The 15247-nt window shown below is 45.4% G+C and overlaps 1 protein-coding gene across 9 annotated transcripts in view; it reads right to left on the bottom strand.

Annotated features, from left to right (window-relative positions):
• Window positions 1-15247, bottom strand: part of COL26A1 (collagen type XXVI alpha 1 chain) — a 160604-nt gene that overhangs the window by 46237 nt on the left and 99120 nt on the right. For 7 of the 9 annotated variants that reach the window (XM_090122378.1, XM_090122379.1, XM_090122374.1 and 4 more), the window contains exon 4: window positions 9168-9209. The exons of the other annotated variants lie outside the window; for them this stretch is intronic. In XM_090122378.1, the coding sequence (XP_089978504.1) occupies window positions 9168-9209 (42 nt within the window). The remainder of the gene's footprint in view (window positions 1-9167; window positions 9210-15247) is intronic. 9 annotated transcript variants of the gene reach the window in all.

Below are 15247 nucleotides of genomic sequence, written 5' to 3'. Positions count from 1 at the left end.
CTGAGGAAAGAGTTGTGATTTCACTCTGTGAAGTCCAACCTTAAAACACATGGTAGGATTTGTTTCAGAAATATTCCAGCAGGGAGGATAAATAATTGAGATAACAACCACAGGACCGTACCAGCGTATCATATGTCACCCAGTCTGTCTCCATAGCATCTTGCTGTCACCCCTGCCTTCCTGTCCCCGGCCCCACACTGGTTACGTGGGTAAAGCAGCACAATGAGAGGGACAGGGAAGTTGCAAAATATCATAGAGGAAACAGACTCAGTGTGCTGGAAGACAGCAGGTCGCACACCCCATATTGGTGGTGACCCAATGAGCTCCGATCCAAAGGCTCCTGCATTTGATCAGTCTTCAACGGACCCTCCAGTGCTGCCCAAACAGGCACCAGGCTCTAGATCTGCTCCTATGACAAGTGATGGAGAGCACTGAACATCCTCTTGAACGTGTCCTGCTACACTTGGCATGCCTACTTTGCTCGAGCAACGTGAGCATAATTTCATGATTAAACAGTTGCACATTTTGTCTGCTCAAGGCTGAAAGCCCCACAGGTCTTCCAGCTCCTTGCCTGAATTAACAAAAAAAGGTGTGATAACAGCTGTATACCAACGGGGATGATTTCAGCATCATTATCGCAGTGGCACTGAAGGGAGTAAAATTATCAGGCCAACTTCCAGCACGGGGCCGCAGGTCAGAAAGTGCTGTGAAATGGCAAAGAAACCTCTTGGCATCTCTGCCCCATTTCTCAGCTCTGACAGCCCACGTTCATTTGTATACCCAGAGTCTCTGCAGAATATTAAAAGGGCTTTTGGTTTTCCTGCAGCCAGATGCTCAGTAGATATAAATTGCACAGCTCAACTGAAGTCAAGGGATCAAGGCTCTGTCTCTCTTTTTCATGATAGATTGCTCCAAAATTCATATTTCAGAGAGGAGGCGGAGGAGGTGGTTTATAGCATATGAAAGGGGAGAGAATTCTGGAATCACAACGCCTTTGTTTAAACAAATAAAACCTTTGCAGCCAGATTTTTCTAGGTCATATTTTGCCATTATTAGAAAGTCAAACCTTGCCATGCAACGGGGTGGTTTGGAGTGCACGGTGCTACAAATCCCAAACACACAAGTTGAGCATGGCCCAGTTTGGAGAAAATTTCATCGTCCAGTAGTCTCTGAACAAATCTGGAAGAGCATCAGTAAAGTCAGTTAAATTAATCCAGGCAACTGTGTTCCTTCGCAAGGAGGAAAGAATGAAGCTCAAAACTCCCGAGGGGAGCAGGAAGCACTGCTAACTTCTACTGTCAACGTGGTGAGCAGACAAGGGATGAGAAGTGATAAAGATGTCCAGAATGCAGCAGTGGAACAGCAATGTGGTTTCCTCAGGTGACAACAGCAGCATCACCATCCCCAGGTCATCTAAACCTCACTATCAAACCCCACCAGAGATGTTATACTTGGACACTCATGATGAACCACTGGACCAGTGCCCCTTCCATCCACTTGTTCCCACACACGTGCACACAGCTTAGCTGGAGGAAATAAAAAAAAATGAAGCAGTGTTGTTTTCAGACACCAGAAGAAATTTCAAGTCAAATTCCACAGCAGAAATGTGAGCACAGACCTCCTGCGCCTGCCTAGGTGGCCCTCGGTGGGGGACAGCCAGCCCAGCTTGCACATCCACCCCTCTTTAATTTGTCTGATTTGACCCTTTCTGCCTCCTTACATGGATACCGAGTTTCCCTAAGTAGTTTATGTTCTGGCCCTTTGCAACAGCTTTCGCCAGTGCTCGTGAAGGATAGCAGGCCCAAGCCATAAATCACAGCCAACCTGGGATCTGTTTTTTCAACACGTTTCCTCTAATGAGAGTCAGATGTTGGCTAGATAGACTTTATTAATTGTATTTGTTTGGTATCAGTCATGTCCATGGCTCTGGAGTGGAACATGTGGAGGGCACCAGGCTGACAGCAGGCACGGGAGGAGGAGGGGAGTGCATGGCTGGGAGCCATGGGGCTGCAGAGGGAATGGGAGCCTTGGGCTGGGTGAGCAGTGGGGTCCTGCTGGGGCCTCACGTGGCAGCAATGCTGGGATCCACTCCAGGTACCCGACAGGGAAACGCAGAGCTCACCGCATCCCTCCTACCCTCAGCACTTCAGGTAATGACCATCTGTCTTCTCAGTCCCTTTCTGGTCACACAAGTACCCCAAAACAGAAGGCTCTCACTTTCAACACACGACATATCTCTGAGTTCACCAGCAGCACTGAAAGAGCCATTACTGTCATCAAAGTATTTCCCAAGTAAGGAACCTGAGGCTCTGCGACATTCAAAGATCTCATTGACCACGTTCTGCTTCCTCCCAGTTTTGACATCAAGATTTTACGGAATGCAAAGTTTCGGTTTCATTCATGAATGGTAATTTATTAGGCTGCCTATCAATAGGAAATAGCACATTTCTAGAATATTTTTGCAGGTTTAGCATCATTATAGATAATCCAACATCTCTTCTAGAAGACCTCCATCACTGTCAGCGTTTCTCTGTTTGTGATCTTTTTCACTAATATACATACATACATATATATATCCATTATAATGGATAGGAAAGGAATTTTATCACAAAATGGAATAACTACTAATTAAGAATACAGAAAAACCTGGTGGCCTTGAGTGGGGGAAAAAAAAAAGGTACCATTTTATAAAAAAAAAAAATCTGCAATATTTTCTCCAGATTTTTTCAAAATGATTTTCATAGTTTAATGACCTCTTTCGGTCTTTGTTCTCGAAATGGCATTTATTTCAAAATTCACCTAAATTACAAATGAAATGAACTGATTAAATAACTTTAAGTGAAACTAAATAGTTTACTTTGGGTCAAAGGAAATAATCTGGATTGACCCCAAACCATACTTAACTCATTATGTTGCATCAAACTAAATAAATATGCAAATAAAAAATATTAATAATAATAAAAAGAACACAACTAAATGTTTTCATTTCACTTCATCCCAAATTATTTTTCTTTCCAATTTTTTTGGTCTGGCAAATGAACCCCCCCCCCAAAAACCCTCCATTTTTCACCCAGCTCTATTCTTAAACATCTCACAACACTCACCTTGTTTTATTTAAAATTTCACACATGCATACTCCCACACCAACAACTAATTTTATACATAATTGCTCTCAGCCTGGGGATTTGTGCTCTCTCACAGTGCCAAGGATCTATTTTGCAGTTCGGCCTGTGCTCTGTTAGCAGATGGAATTAGATCACGATCATTTATTTACAGGCAGCCATGAGCTGAGAGATCCGTGTTCCATCCATCTCTCTCTGTCGGAGCAAGGCTTAGCAGGGAACGGCTGGATTTGGATGCAATGCATTTTGCTAGAAATATATTATCCATTATTTTTAGAAGCACCACGGACATTTTACTAGTGCAGCCTGAAGACTGAAACGACCCCAGTAAGAAGGAATTCTCCTTCAGCAGCAAGGCTCTCTATGGGGTTGCAGAGGATGGTGCTCCTGGTACCATGCTGCTGGACATGGAGATGTGCACAGGTCCTTGCTGGAACCTCCCCTCCCTGCCCAGATGTAAAACATGCCCACATCTAATAAGCCATGGAACAGACACACAGGTAGTGCGGATAAACTCCTCACAGCAAGGTATGGAACCCATAGAATGGCTTGGGTTGGAGGGACCTTAAAGATCATCAAGCTCCAACCCCCCTGCCACGTGCAGTTTGCAGCTCAGGCTGCCTTGGGCACTCCAACCTGGCTGTGAATGGCTCCAGGCACAGGGGATCCACTGCTCCTCTGGGCAACTTTTTATATGGCTATCTGCAGTGAGATTAAGCATCCCTGAACTGAAGGGAGGGAGCCCAAAGCCTCCCTGCCAAGGAAGCCAAGAGCCAACATCCTCCTGTCTGTGCCCTGCTTCCCACCAACGTCAAAATCCCAAGGCTGATCCCCACAGCAATAGGGCCAGCCTCATTCCTTTGTTCCTCCGTGCTGTAGGAACATTTAATGCCTCACTGACCCCAATCCAAGTGCAGAATAACACAGCCATGCAAACTCACCCCCTAACTGGGAGAGTCTCACGTCTAGAGGCTGCTTTCCATCCCTGCTGGGAGAAGTGATGGGGGAAAAACACGGTCAAGATGTGGTGTAGTGTAACATGAAACAAGGAAGCAGACAGGACGAAAGGAATCGAGGCTCACCACAAGCTCTGCAGGGACTCCTGCAGTGTCAGCCCCACACCTGTGCATCGCAGGTCGGGAATCTCTCACGGTCCCGAGCCAAACTATGTATGTTAACTGGACTTTGTCTCTCAGAGAGATGCTTTAGAGCCAGACAGCCTAGGTTTCCTTTGCAAACTGCATCCAAGGCTAACCACTGTATTGAAAATATGCATCTTGCTGCCAGTTTGGATTATTGACATCAGTTCTACCTCTGCTTTGAGTTTTACTACACTTCAGACTGCAAGGAATAAAGACACCTCTAGGGTTAGATGCCTGCTCTCTGCAAAACGTCCCTGCAACCCATAAACATGTTACATTTCGGATGCACCACTTCTCCATCCAGCACAGCCAACTCCTACTTTCCCACGCAGCACCGCGAGCTCCCATCACTCAGCTCAGCCGAGCAAATGGTTCCATCCAGTTCTACCAGATTCTCAGCCTCTTGAGGATCGTTTCTCTGCCTAATTCTGCCAATTACCCTTTGCTAGCCTTTATCAAAACATAGCCCTTGGGGACATAGTAGAATGAGGGAGTCCACAGCCCCAGAGATCCCAATATCATCTGGTCCCTGTAAGAGGAGGAACAAGGTAAAAATTGCCTCTGATTAGTGGCTAGCACAACACTGCCCAGAAGACTACTTTGTTTTGTTTCAATGGTAACTTCTGGATGAAGAAAAATGAGTGAAGGAGATATCCAGTTGGTGTCAGCCAGGCATGTTTTGTTTTCAGCTTCAAAACGGCTGTGCCAGGCTACATTTCTAATCGACTTTAGGATGGAAAAAAAAAATAAAATCAGAAAATATCCATAAGGCTGTGCTGAACCAAAAAATTTTCCAGAATTCCTTCACCCTGTTACTTTAACTCCAAACTCACCAACCTGAGCATCCACACTTCTCCTGGTACAACCAAGCCATTATCCACCACGTGCCTATTTGTGCTTGATCTGACTTTTGATATCTACATGGTAGCAAGAACTCTCATGTATCCTATCAGACATTACGTCGGTGGATGCCCCCACCTTGAAATTCTCCTAAAAATGGCACTTTTAGACCCAGAAATGGAGGCCCAAAGCCAGGGGAGATTTCTCCTGGCACGTGGCAAGCACTGCGTAAGGCTGTCCGTCAGCCAACCTCCTCTCATGCCTGTCACCACATGTGCTCAGCCCCCGTGTTGTGTCACTGACAGCTGTGGAAGATTTGGGAGTGAATCTTGAACATATTTCTGAGCAACAATACACTGGAAAATAAGCTCCAATCAGGGTTATACTGTCACACAGCCAAAGGATTGAGAGGCACAGGGCATGGTCACCGGTGCCCAGCACCTCTGGCATCAGGGGTGATGCTGGCACTTCTCACTTTCACTCAAGCAGAGTTCTCCCGCAGCCAAAAATGCTCCCAGATTTCACAGCCACTGAGAGTTCAGCCCCAGCAGAGCCATCAGGAAACATGAGGGTATTTAAATCAAATCTCTTAACCGGTTGCGTTCATCCTTCTGCATGAAAGGTCTCTGGAAGACACTCTGGAGCACTTCACCCAAGCTGATCGCTTGAACCCAAACCATCACAGCCTACAAATCCTTTAAACTTTGCGAACTGACTTCACGCTGAACAGCTGCCAGGCTTTCGTTCGCTCGCAGCCACAGGAACAGCTTTCTTATCAATAAATGGGGATTCCTGCGTGTGCAACACCCCATCACAGCAATAGCAATGACTCGGTCACATGCCTCTGCTCAGAGATGAGGAAGTGTCCCAGAGGTTTCAGGCAGCAGCATCAGGAAAGGCAAGATGCACATTCAAAACAACGTTTGCTATGAATTGCTGTGCTCTGACACCCAAACTGCTACAGCTCTCCTCAATGGGAAACAACTGGGAGTATCTCCAAAAGCTGTTGGTAAATGAGGATGTTAACGGTGACAACTGCATCAGAATAAGAGCAATCTCCTATTTTAGCCCAATTAGTGCTGTGCTAAATCATCAGCCTGGGCCTTGCCTTTTGCAGTGGAAAGAGACACATCTGTGAGGCTGTTGCACGTGTTTTATATTATTCTCCAGCACAATATGTATAAACTAACGCTGTTCTACACTTACACAGCACCTCATCTGGAAATCTGAAAGCGATTTATGAATGGTGGGCATCTGTGACATTTTACAGATGGAAATGGAGGCACGGAGGGATTCAGTAATTAGCCCCAGACTTGTACAATGAGTCAGCTGCAGAGCAGAGCCTATTATTTGTTGTGTGGTAACATTTAGTGTCCAAACACACAGGGACACGAGTCTTATGTCTGCCAAAAAAGCACACAGGCATGCCCCAAAATGCCACCCAGGTCTGCACTCAGACCAAGGCTGTGTGAATGCACATCCTGAAGCACAGCCTCCTCTGGCAGCCTGCTCCCTCCGTTCTTGTAACACAACTGCAGACCAGAAGAAGGGTTAATACGCCTGAATGTTCGTCTGCTTTTTCCACATCAGTTGATCTAATAAAAAAGATTGATTCTCCCTGCAAATCTGGCCTCGCTTTAACAAATCATTTGATTTGACACAGAGGACTATATTCAGATACTTTAAATTCCACTTCAGTCCCTGAAAGAAAAGTTTCTGATGGACTGAACACTTGGAAACAGCCAATAGGAAACACCAGGCTGAGACACCCACCTTGGGTAGGGTTTACATTACCGAGTGTGGCCAGAAGCATCTGCAGATCTCTCTGTGCTGTAGAGCTTATGAGCCTATGAGGAACATCACACTGCTAGAGAAAACAGACAGCCTGTTCTGTACCTTCTAGAAATACAGCAGCAGCTCACACTTCTGAAGCACCTCCAGGATGTAAGCACAGCACCACGTTATCCTCCTGCCTGACCCAAGGCAGTGGGCAAGATGCCTGGAGTGACACTCTCAAGATGATGGGATTGGGATCGCCGAGAAAAAGCCCATGAAAAAATCCAGACACTTACATTAAAAAATTCTCAATTTCTTCAGTTTGAAAACACAGTAAAGCATCCACAGCCAGATCTCTACAGCAGACCTGATTTGCAGCTTTCCATTATTCCTTCTTGGTGCTGCTTATATCAAAGTTAATAAAAGTTGAACGTGGAAGGAGCTGATTTTACAGGGTTCCTATCCTCAGCATACCTGCTCTCTACTTATCTGGTATGTTTCTTTCTAAAAAGGAGAAGGAATCTTCGTGCCACTTGGTGCCAACATTAAACCCATGCTGCACAAGGAAAAAGTGGAATATCTCCTGCACGTTTCATTGTAGAACAGTTACCTCCCCTCCCCAGCCCTCAGTAAGCAAGTCCCATGCACGTGAGGGGCAATGCACCCCTGAAGGCTGAAAATATCAGGGTAGTGGTAAGCAGAATAGTGCACGGTCACCTCTGGGCTTATTTAATAAACTCTTCTGCAGAGCTTGTTACAATATAAGGCAAAAAATGCTATTGGATAAATGATTGTAGCACTCTGCCTGCGATGATAAAAGCCAAGAGACCACAGCAGGTAGGGAAGAAGGGACTTGACAGTAACATCACTTACAAAAGGCAATCTGGAAATGAGATTATCCTGTAGATAGACCAATAATTAAGAATTTTGAGGATTCTGATATAATCCCTGCTGCCCCTGTACTTTCCCCACATGTCTTTGGGCAGTCATTTAGTTCTTCCATTTGGGGTGTGACAAGACATCCATTTATGAGCCAAAATGAGCCCAAGCAACACAGAGAAATAAACAGCAGTACCCTCAGCTATAGAAGAACCTATGAAAGAGAACAAGAACATCGAGGACTCCTCTTTTACAAGGGCTAGGGCTGACTTCTCTGTTCAGAGATACAGTTTTTCCTGGTACAACATCAAGGAAGGACCTGGAGAATGGGAAGGGTGTTGGGTATTTCCAGCCTCAGGGTCCCAGCCAGGGGACAGGGGTCTGCAGATGCAGCCTCCCCACGCTGCCCACCCTGCTGCACTTGGTTGCCCCAGGATGAACCAATTCCGTGCTGAGCATCCACAGTCAACGAGGCTCAGAGCACGTTCAGTAACATCCACAGAGCACATGAAGAGAGGAGCTACAGTTCAAGCATGAAGCACATCTCCAAAAGGAGCAGAAAGACAGAAGCTTGTCCTGATTTAAGGCTTCACTGAAGCTTATGGACTATAGGACAACTTGTTTCTTTGGGGTCCTTACTGAATGCAGACTCGGCAAGGAGGCAGATCAACATGAGCTCTCCATCTCCTCACCATATGGCTGCTCTCACAAAACCAGCCTTGTTGGAGCAGTTTGTCTGCTCAACACATGTGCAGCTTTGGCACTATCACGACTTTCATTTACCACAAAACCTGCACATGGCCATCAGGTACAAAGACTGCTGCGTGAATCCCTGCTGCTTTTCCATTAACCATCAATGGAGATTGACAAGTCCAGTTTAAAACCCTGCTTGGATTTCTGCACATGTACCAGTTTCCAAGCTGCTCACCATGTCAGCTCAGATGCATACAGTCCTGCAGCAACAGGCAATGCTTTGTTGCCAGTCCACTTTCAAGCTTTAAAACCATCTCAGCTTCTCTGGGGGGGCAGATCAGAGACACCAGCACCAACGTCACAGAAACACACAGACGTGAGGAGACACCAGGGCCACCACGGCTGGCTCCCAATATAAGCCTGCACTGCAAACAGGGTCACAGCCACCTCTGCTCTGAGAGCTCTGCAGCATCACCTCAACAAGCTGATCCCTGCTTTATGGCACTTCTCACTCCTCAAAGATGGATGAGGAGCACATCTGGTCAGTGAAAGCAGGGTGGGAAGCTTTAGTTGCAGGAAGAGAAGCACAGAATAGGCAGAGACTCACAGCCCCCTCCCCAACGCCTCCCCTACAAGCAGTGGGTACCCCTGGCTCCTCCAGCCCCCGCTCTGCTCTGGGTTCTGCTTTTCCCTGATGTTCCAGTTGCCCACTTACGGTCCTGGCTGGAAGAGCGACCGTGCTGGCGGCCCAGGGAACCTGCAGGGACAGAAGAGGCAATTAACACTGGGGACAGGTGAAACCCTCACCCTGTGCAGCATCAGTTCATCAAAGAAAAAGTTTATTCAGCCTGGGGAGTGAAACTTGCCTTCACCCTCCCTGCTTGTTTGGCTCTTACCCCTTTCCTACCCACAGCAAGGCATAGGTATGCACACTCATGCTCTCAAAGGGTTGAAACGAGCCTGTAAAAGAGCCCCATGCTCTACTGGAAATGATGCTTCCAAAAAAATATAAGCACAAGAATAGCTGTTGAATGAAACAGGCTTCAGCAATCCATTCTGGCTGAGCGTACGAGGAGCTTGAGATTTGGTTTTTGCTTTCAGAAGGACAGTCCCTGCCTCAATTGCATGCTATAGGCTATAGCCCCAGGATCAAGGAGGGAGAGCTGAGCCATGGGGAAGAGAGCACAGCACCTTCCCAGCCACTGCAGCCTGTGCTAAAAACCCAAGTTCGTGCCAGCAAGAGAAGGAATCACACAGGGAGGGGAAAGGGCTTTGTGCAGTGTGTACACAGCAGGATCTCCTGATGTTCACAAAGGCAGAGCATGCTCCAAGGGTGCAGGTTTGCCCCTAGCTCTGCAGGACCAGCCCATAGTTACCTCACCTCTAGAGATTTCTCTGTCTGTGTGTGATGATGACTGCAACTGCCTTTGTAAACCACCCTGAGCTCTGCAAAGACTTAACTATTTAAGTCTGTGGATCACAAAGCACTTTCATCTGGAAAGCACAACAGATGAGCACATCACTATCTATATGTTCTTGCGGAGAAGGGTAAAAAAGGAAAACGGCTGAACAAGCTAAGGAAGTCATCTTGGTACCAGGCATTTCCCACAGCACTAGCAGATGATGGTGACACTGCTGTGTCCTATATTAGTCCTCTTCTACACACATAAAATCACCTTGAAGACGCTAACTACAAACAACTGTTACAAGATTTTACAAGAGCGTGTTTGCTGTACCGAGTGACTAGAAACATCACATTAAAAACAAACAAGATCAGATCATTACTTTGAGTGTGGTTTTGGTTAGTTTGGGGCACCCATGGGTTTGCACGTGTGCCTAGAGAGCCAAACAGCAAGCTTGCCCACTATCCTACTGCAGTCTTAACTAGGAGGACTGGGAGATGGTGGTGCAATTCCACCAGCGTACATTTGGGCAAAACCTGGAGTCCCTTAAAACTCTCAACAGTCAACTAAAACCCACACAGACCCCCTTGGAGAATCAGCGTTTTACACCAGTGTTACATTCCTCCTGAATTTGTCCTTTGAGAGAAGCTGATACAGACTGTGAATGTTTCCATAACATTGGATCAAGCACAGGAGACGTGAACTTCTCCCCCAAATGAAGACTCACTTTATCTTGTTCCTTTTTTCTCAAAGAAATTCTGTCTCAAGGGAAGCAGCCCCCAAGACCCTCATAGGATTCTCAGTGCGAGGAACACTTTCACTTGGTTTAAGCCAAGATGTGGGTTCAAGTCATGTTTATCATATTTCAGATCAGGAACCCAGGGGGATTCAAACCACGTCGAACGCCCAGACAAGCTATAGAGGCTACAAGGCCACACAGAATTTGTCTTGCCCACTAACAAGCTGAAACTCTTAGATGGGAGTTTTCCTAGAGCATCCCATTTTCAATGAGACGGCCACTGCAGCCACAGCCCTGTATGAGTGCAGCCCACTATTTCGTGACTGCAGTTCCTCAAAGAAGAGGAAGGCCTGCATTGTAAGTAAGGCCTGTGGTGGGTGCCCCATCCCTACAGACAGCCAGGGTCAGGCTGGACAGGACTCTGAGCAGCCGACAGAGCTGTGGGTGCCCCTGTTCATTGCAGAATGAAACAATTCTATCATTCTATACAAGCAATAAACTGCAACCTGAATTTTGGGGAATTGGTGGTTGCAGAAATAGGTACGAGAGGGAACTCCCAGCTAGCGCAGCAAATCGCTTTGATGCACAAAGCCTTGCATCAGTGCAGAGCATTGAAGCTAAGTGCAAGCCATGACAAAAGTCTCAGAACCACACAGCTCTGCACTGCTAGCTGAGTAACTCGATAACCACTACACAATAAATTTTTCTTTCATTATTCTACCATTAACAGCAACTACAAACAACCACGCTCTACTCTGAGGAGCAGATTACGATCCCAGTTTAGTCCTTACCAGTTACAATTAGATTAATGTTTTATGCCTTTTGCAAGAACTGCAAAGTCAACAGAATACCAAAGGCCAACTCCGGAGGGATCCCATTACTAACTCAGGATCCACCTAGAGTTAAACCACATCTCCAAAGCAGCATCGGAAGTTTCTCCCTCTGCACAACAGTGCCAGGCTATCAATGACATCGAGAAACATTTACGAGGTCTTTTCTGCAACAGCAACAAGAAAACGAAATCAGAAGAAATGCAATAAGAAAGGCCAGGCCAAGGTAGATATGTATCCCACAGCCCTGCACAGGGAATCCATTTCTGGACTGCTGCCTAAAACTCTGCATCCGCCTTGTGCTGGCTCAACCCCCACTGCTCTTGGCAGGTGAGATAGAAAATTGGTTATAAAATGAGCCCTATATTTTATAAGTTTCATAAACATTTTTTTAAAAAACTCAAATATGAGGTATTCTCAGATGATCCTGTGCCAGAGAGTAATGTAGTCTAACTTGGAAACAGAGTTACCACCTGTTCATGGCAACTACTCTTTTAATCTTCATTTCTATTTTATGAGCTGACCAACACTATTTTATTAGCTGATAATTAGTTTAGGTTGATTTAATTAAACTGAATTGATTACAGCCTTTCTTCCTCCCAGGGCAATCTTTCTGCAGGATTAGGAGTTTTAACAACTTGGACCCTGCACCTATTAAGCTGTATGGCAGACCCTCCTGCCAGAAGTGGTCACACTGTTCAGGTCAATACATGCCAGTGGACACGGAGATGTTCTTGGGTACTGGTTAAGAAAAAGGCAGAATCTGGCTTCCCGGTTAGAAAAAGGAGTGATAGTTTGGTCCCAGGTACCATTACTTCTTAAGCTTAACTGGAAGGAACAGCAGGTATGGTGGAAGGGGTAAATTCTAAGCAAACACTGCTACTGAAACCAATGCAAAGATGAACGCAGTTAGTACTCAATCTAAAGCTTTAAGCTGATGACAAGAATCTGTTGTCATCAACAGGCCAACACATCATCTGCATCTTGGATGGATGCCTCTGAAATAGATCACAGAACGCCTTGTGATGGAAGGGACCTTAAAGCCCACCCAGTTCCAACCTCCTTGATGTGAGCAGGGTTGCTGACCACTAGACCAGGCTCCTAAGGGCTGCATCCAACCTGGCCTCAAGCATATCCAAGGATGGGAGTTGCATATTAGGCAAAAAAAGCTTTTATTTTTAAATATCTGCTCCTCTGCGAGCACATATTTTCACACAACAGCATTCAGGCTGAAGCACCATGCCTCTCCAAAAGTCTGGTCTACATGGAAGAAGAGAGCATAGGGTAGACATCTCAGCTAGCTTTAACACATCTTTGAATTTGTCTGTAATGGATTTATCTGCAAGTAAGGTATGGGTCAGACTGAGAAGAGAGAGCCTTCATGCAGATGGGTTGTATACATAGTTATGTTTGGCTTATTTTGAAGAATCAAAGCAGTAACTGACCACCAGCAACTTCATCAATAGCCTCTGGAGTACTGGCCCTTACCAAGCTGGACTCCAGTGAAACACTCAAGGATGAACCTTCTCATGTCATGGTTTCATAAGTCCCATTTTGCAAACTGAGCAGTTAATTATATCTGCAGAGCCTGCAGTAGAGGTTGTGGCAACAACTCAACCTTGGAGAAAGGATAAAAATGACTGTAACAGTAGTAGATATTTGGGTGCAGTTAAGTACAGGCAACGTTGTAGTCAAATGGCTGATCTTCAAGATATATGGTGCCTTTGATACTTACAGAGCCTTGAAAAGTGAAACACCATCATTAGTCATAACTTGCTGGCAACAGGAACCCTAATAATTCTGACTAATTGTCATGGAAAGTTACCCTGATTGCAAATTTGACAGTTATAAAAATCCAATTTAGGAACTCCAAACAGGCCAGGAACATAATTAGGGACTATATTTTAACACCCTCTTGATCAATGGTGGAGTAATGGAGAGTCTTCCAAGAGCTTTGTTTTGAAATGAATGGCGCCATATTGATGAAACAACTTGGACAGAAACCAGAAATTAAATTGAAAGTTTAAACAATGCAGCTGTATTTTATCATCCTGTATTGTCAAGCTTTAACGAAAATAGCTCCTAAACAGAGCCACATGTTTTGCCTGTTGCCCAAAAACCGAAGGTGAATTTTAAAACCCTTTCCTAAACTGCAGGATGCCAAGATTTTTCAGCTAGAAGTTATTATTAGGACGCTACAGTATTTCATAGAAGTCTTGACAACGGTTTTGTATGGTTTCTGTAACAGCAACTTCATTTTTTAAAGCAGAGATGGCTCAGATGAGTGACGCTTCAAAAAAAAAAAAAATGGTGTGCATTTCTTACCTATGGGATGTAAAATTAAGAAGTAAAATCTCATCATCACTGGAACCACAGAAACATAGAATGGCTTGGGTTGGGAGAGACCTTATGGATCATCAGGCTCCAACCCCCCTGCTGCAGGCAGGGCAGCCAACCTCCATATCTGATACTAGACCATTGCTGAGCAATCAGAGCAGGGAATATAAGCTGGATTCCCCGCTCATCCTACATGTCATTAACAATTCTGCAGCTCCCTTCTAAACTCAAGGCTTGGGAATAGATCAAATATGGGTATATCATGTGTTTCAGTGACACTGAGAAAACTGTACTTGACTGCTAGTCTGAGAGAATCTCTTACCTTTGAGGATTAAGATATGATGGAGAAAACCACTCTTGTTATTTACAGTGCTCTGAGAAGCAGATCTTTGATAACTCTAGCAAATTAGTCAATATACAAAAAACAGAAAATGCATAAAAAGACTCAGTCTTTTTAATATTCAAATGGCACTTACACAGCTGGGAAATTAGGGGAAAAAGTTCTGGGGTTTGGCTTCTTGTCTGTTCAAATAGCCTAGAGGATTTTAGAGGGGTGCAAGTCATACAAATTAAATGGGATCCTACCATGTTTATTTACTGGAAGTACAGTATTTAACATTGCAAGACTCAACTCCATACTGTGCAAAGACCTGCTGAGAAACCAATACCACACTAAGTTCTGCCATCCTTCCCCTTAAAGGCTTAAGTTTGATCTCAGTTTTGAATCCCTGTAATCCACAACCAGAAGAGTTAAAAAAAAAAAAAAAAACAACCAAAAGCTCCGGGATTGTAACCCTCCAGCTGAAGAGGTTCAATGGCTCAACCCTCACATGTGCTACAAGAACGAGGTATTTTAATTGCATCTATCAGGAAGTTTGCAGAAGGGTGCACGCAACTTTCATCTCGTTCCACCGGATGGAGGAAAGGAGAGGAGACATAAGGAGATAAAAAAGCAGAGAACAAAAGGGGGGCACGCAGTGTCTCCTAGCCTCTCTTGTGCTGGATAAACACGTCTGTCAGATCCTGAAAAAGGGAGGTCAAGGCTGCAAGCCCTGGTAATGGCGGTCTGCAGGGCTGAGTGTCTTTTATCTGCCTGTGTGACACAGCTTCCAGAGAACACATGGAAGAGGAGGTTGGACAGCTTCCATCTTGATTCCGCATGCTCTTTTTCCTCGTGTGCTCCTCTGTGAAGGGTGTAATGATGTGAGTACATACTACATGTTTTTGTGAGCGTGAGACCTGAGAAGAGCAGGTCAGGTAGCTTTGTAACGATTAAAGCTAAGGCGAGCAAAAACCTAAAGCAAGTTGAATGCTTCTGATCTACTTACTACTCAACACTTCAGTAAAGACATCCAGATCAGCACTCTGAGTAGCACCATCCAGTGTGAGCACAGCCTTTACACCACAATGACCCCAGTCATCGCCTACCTGCCCCATAGCAGCACTGGGTGTGCTGCAATCACTCTAACCTCTGCTGGGAGACTGA

Source organism: Phasianus colchicus, chromosome 21 (genome assembly GCF_987193195.1).
Source record: "Phasianus colchicus chromosome 21, bPhaCol1.hap1.1, whole genome shotgun sequence".
Lineage (NCBI taxonomy): Eukaryota > Metazoa > Chordata > Aves > Galliformes > Phasianidae > Phasianus > Phasianus colchicus.
Note: the sequence above shows the minus strand (reverse complement) of the source record. Positions and strands in the feature narration are given on the sequence as shown.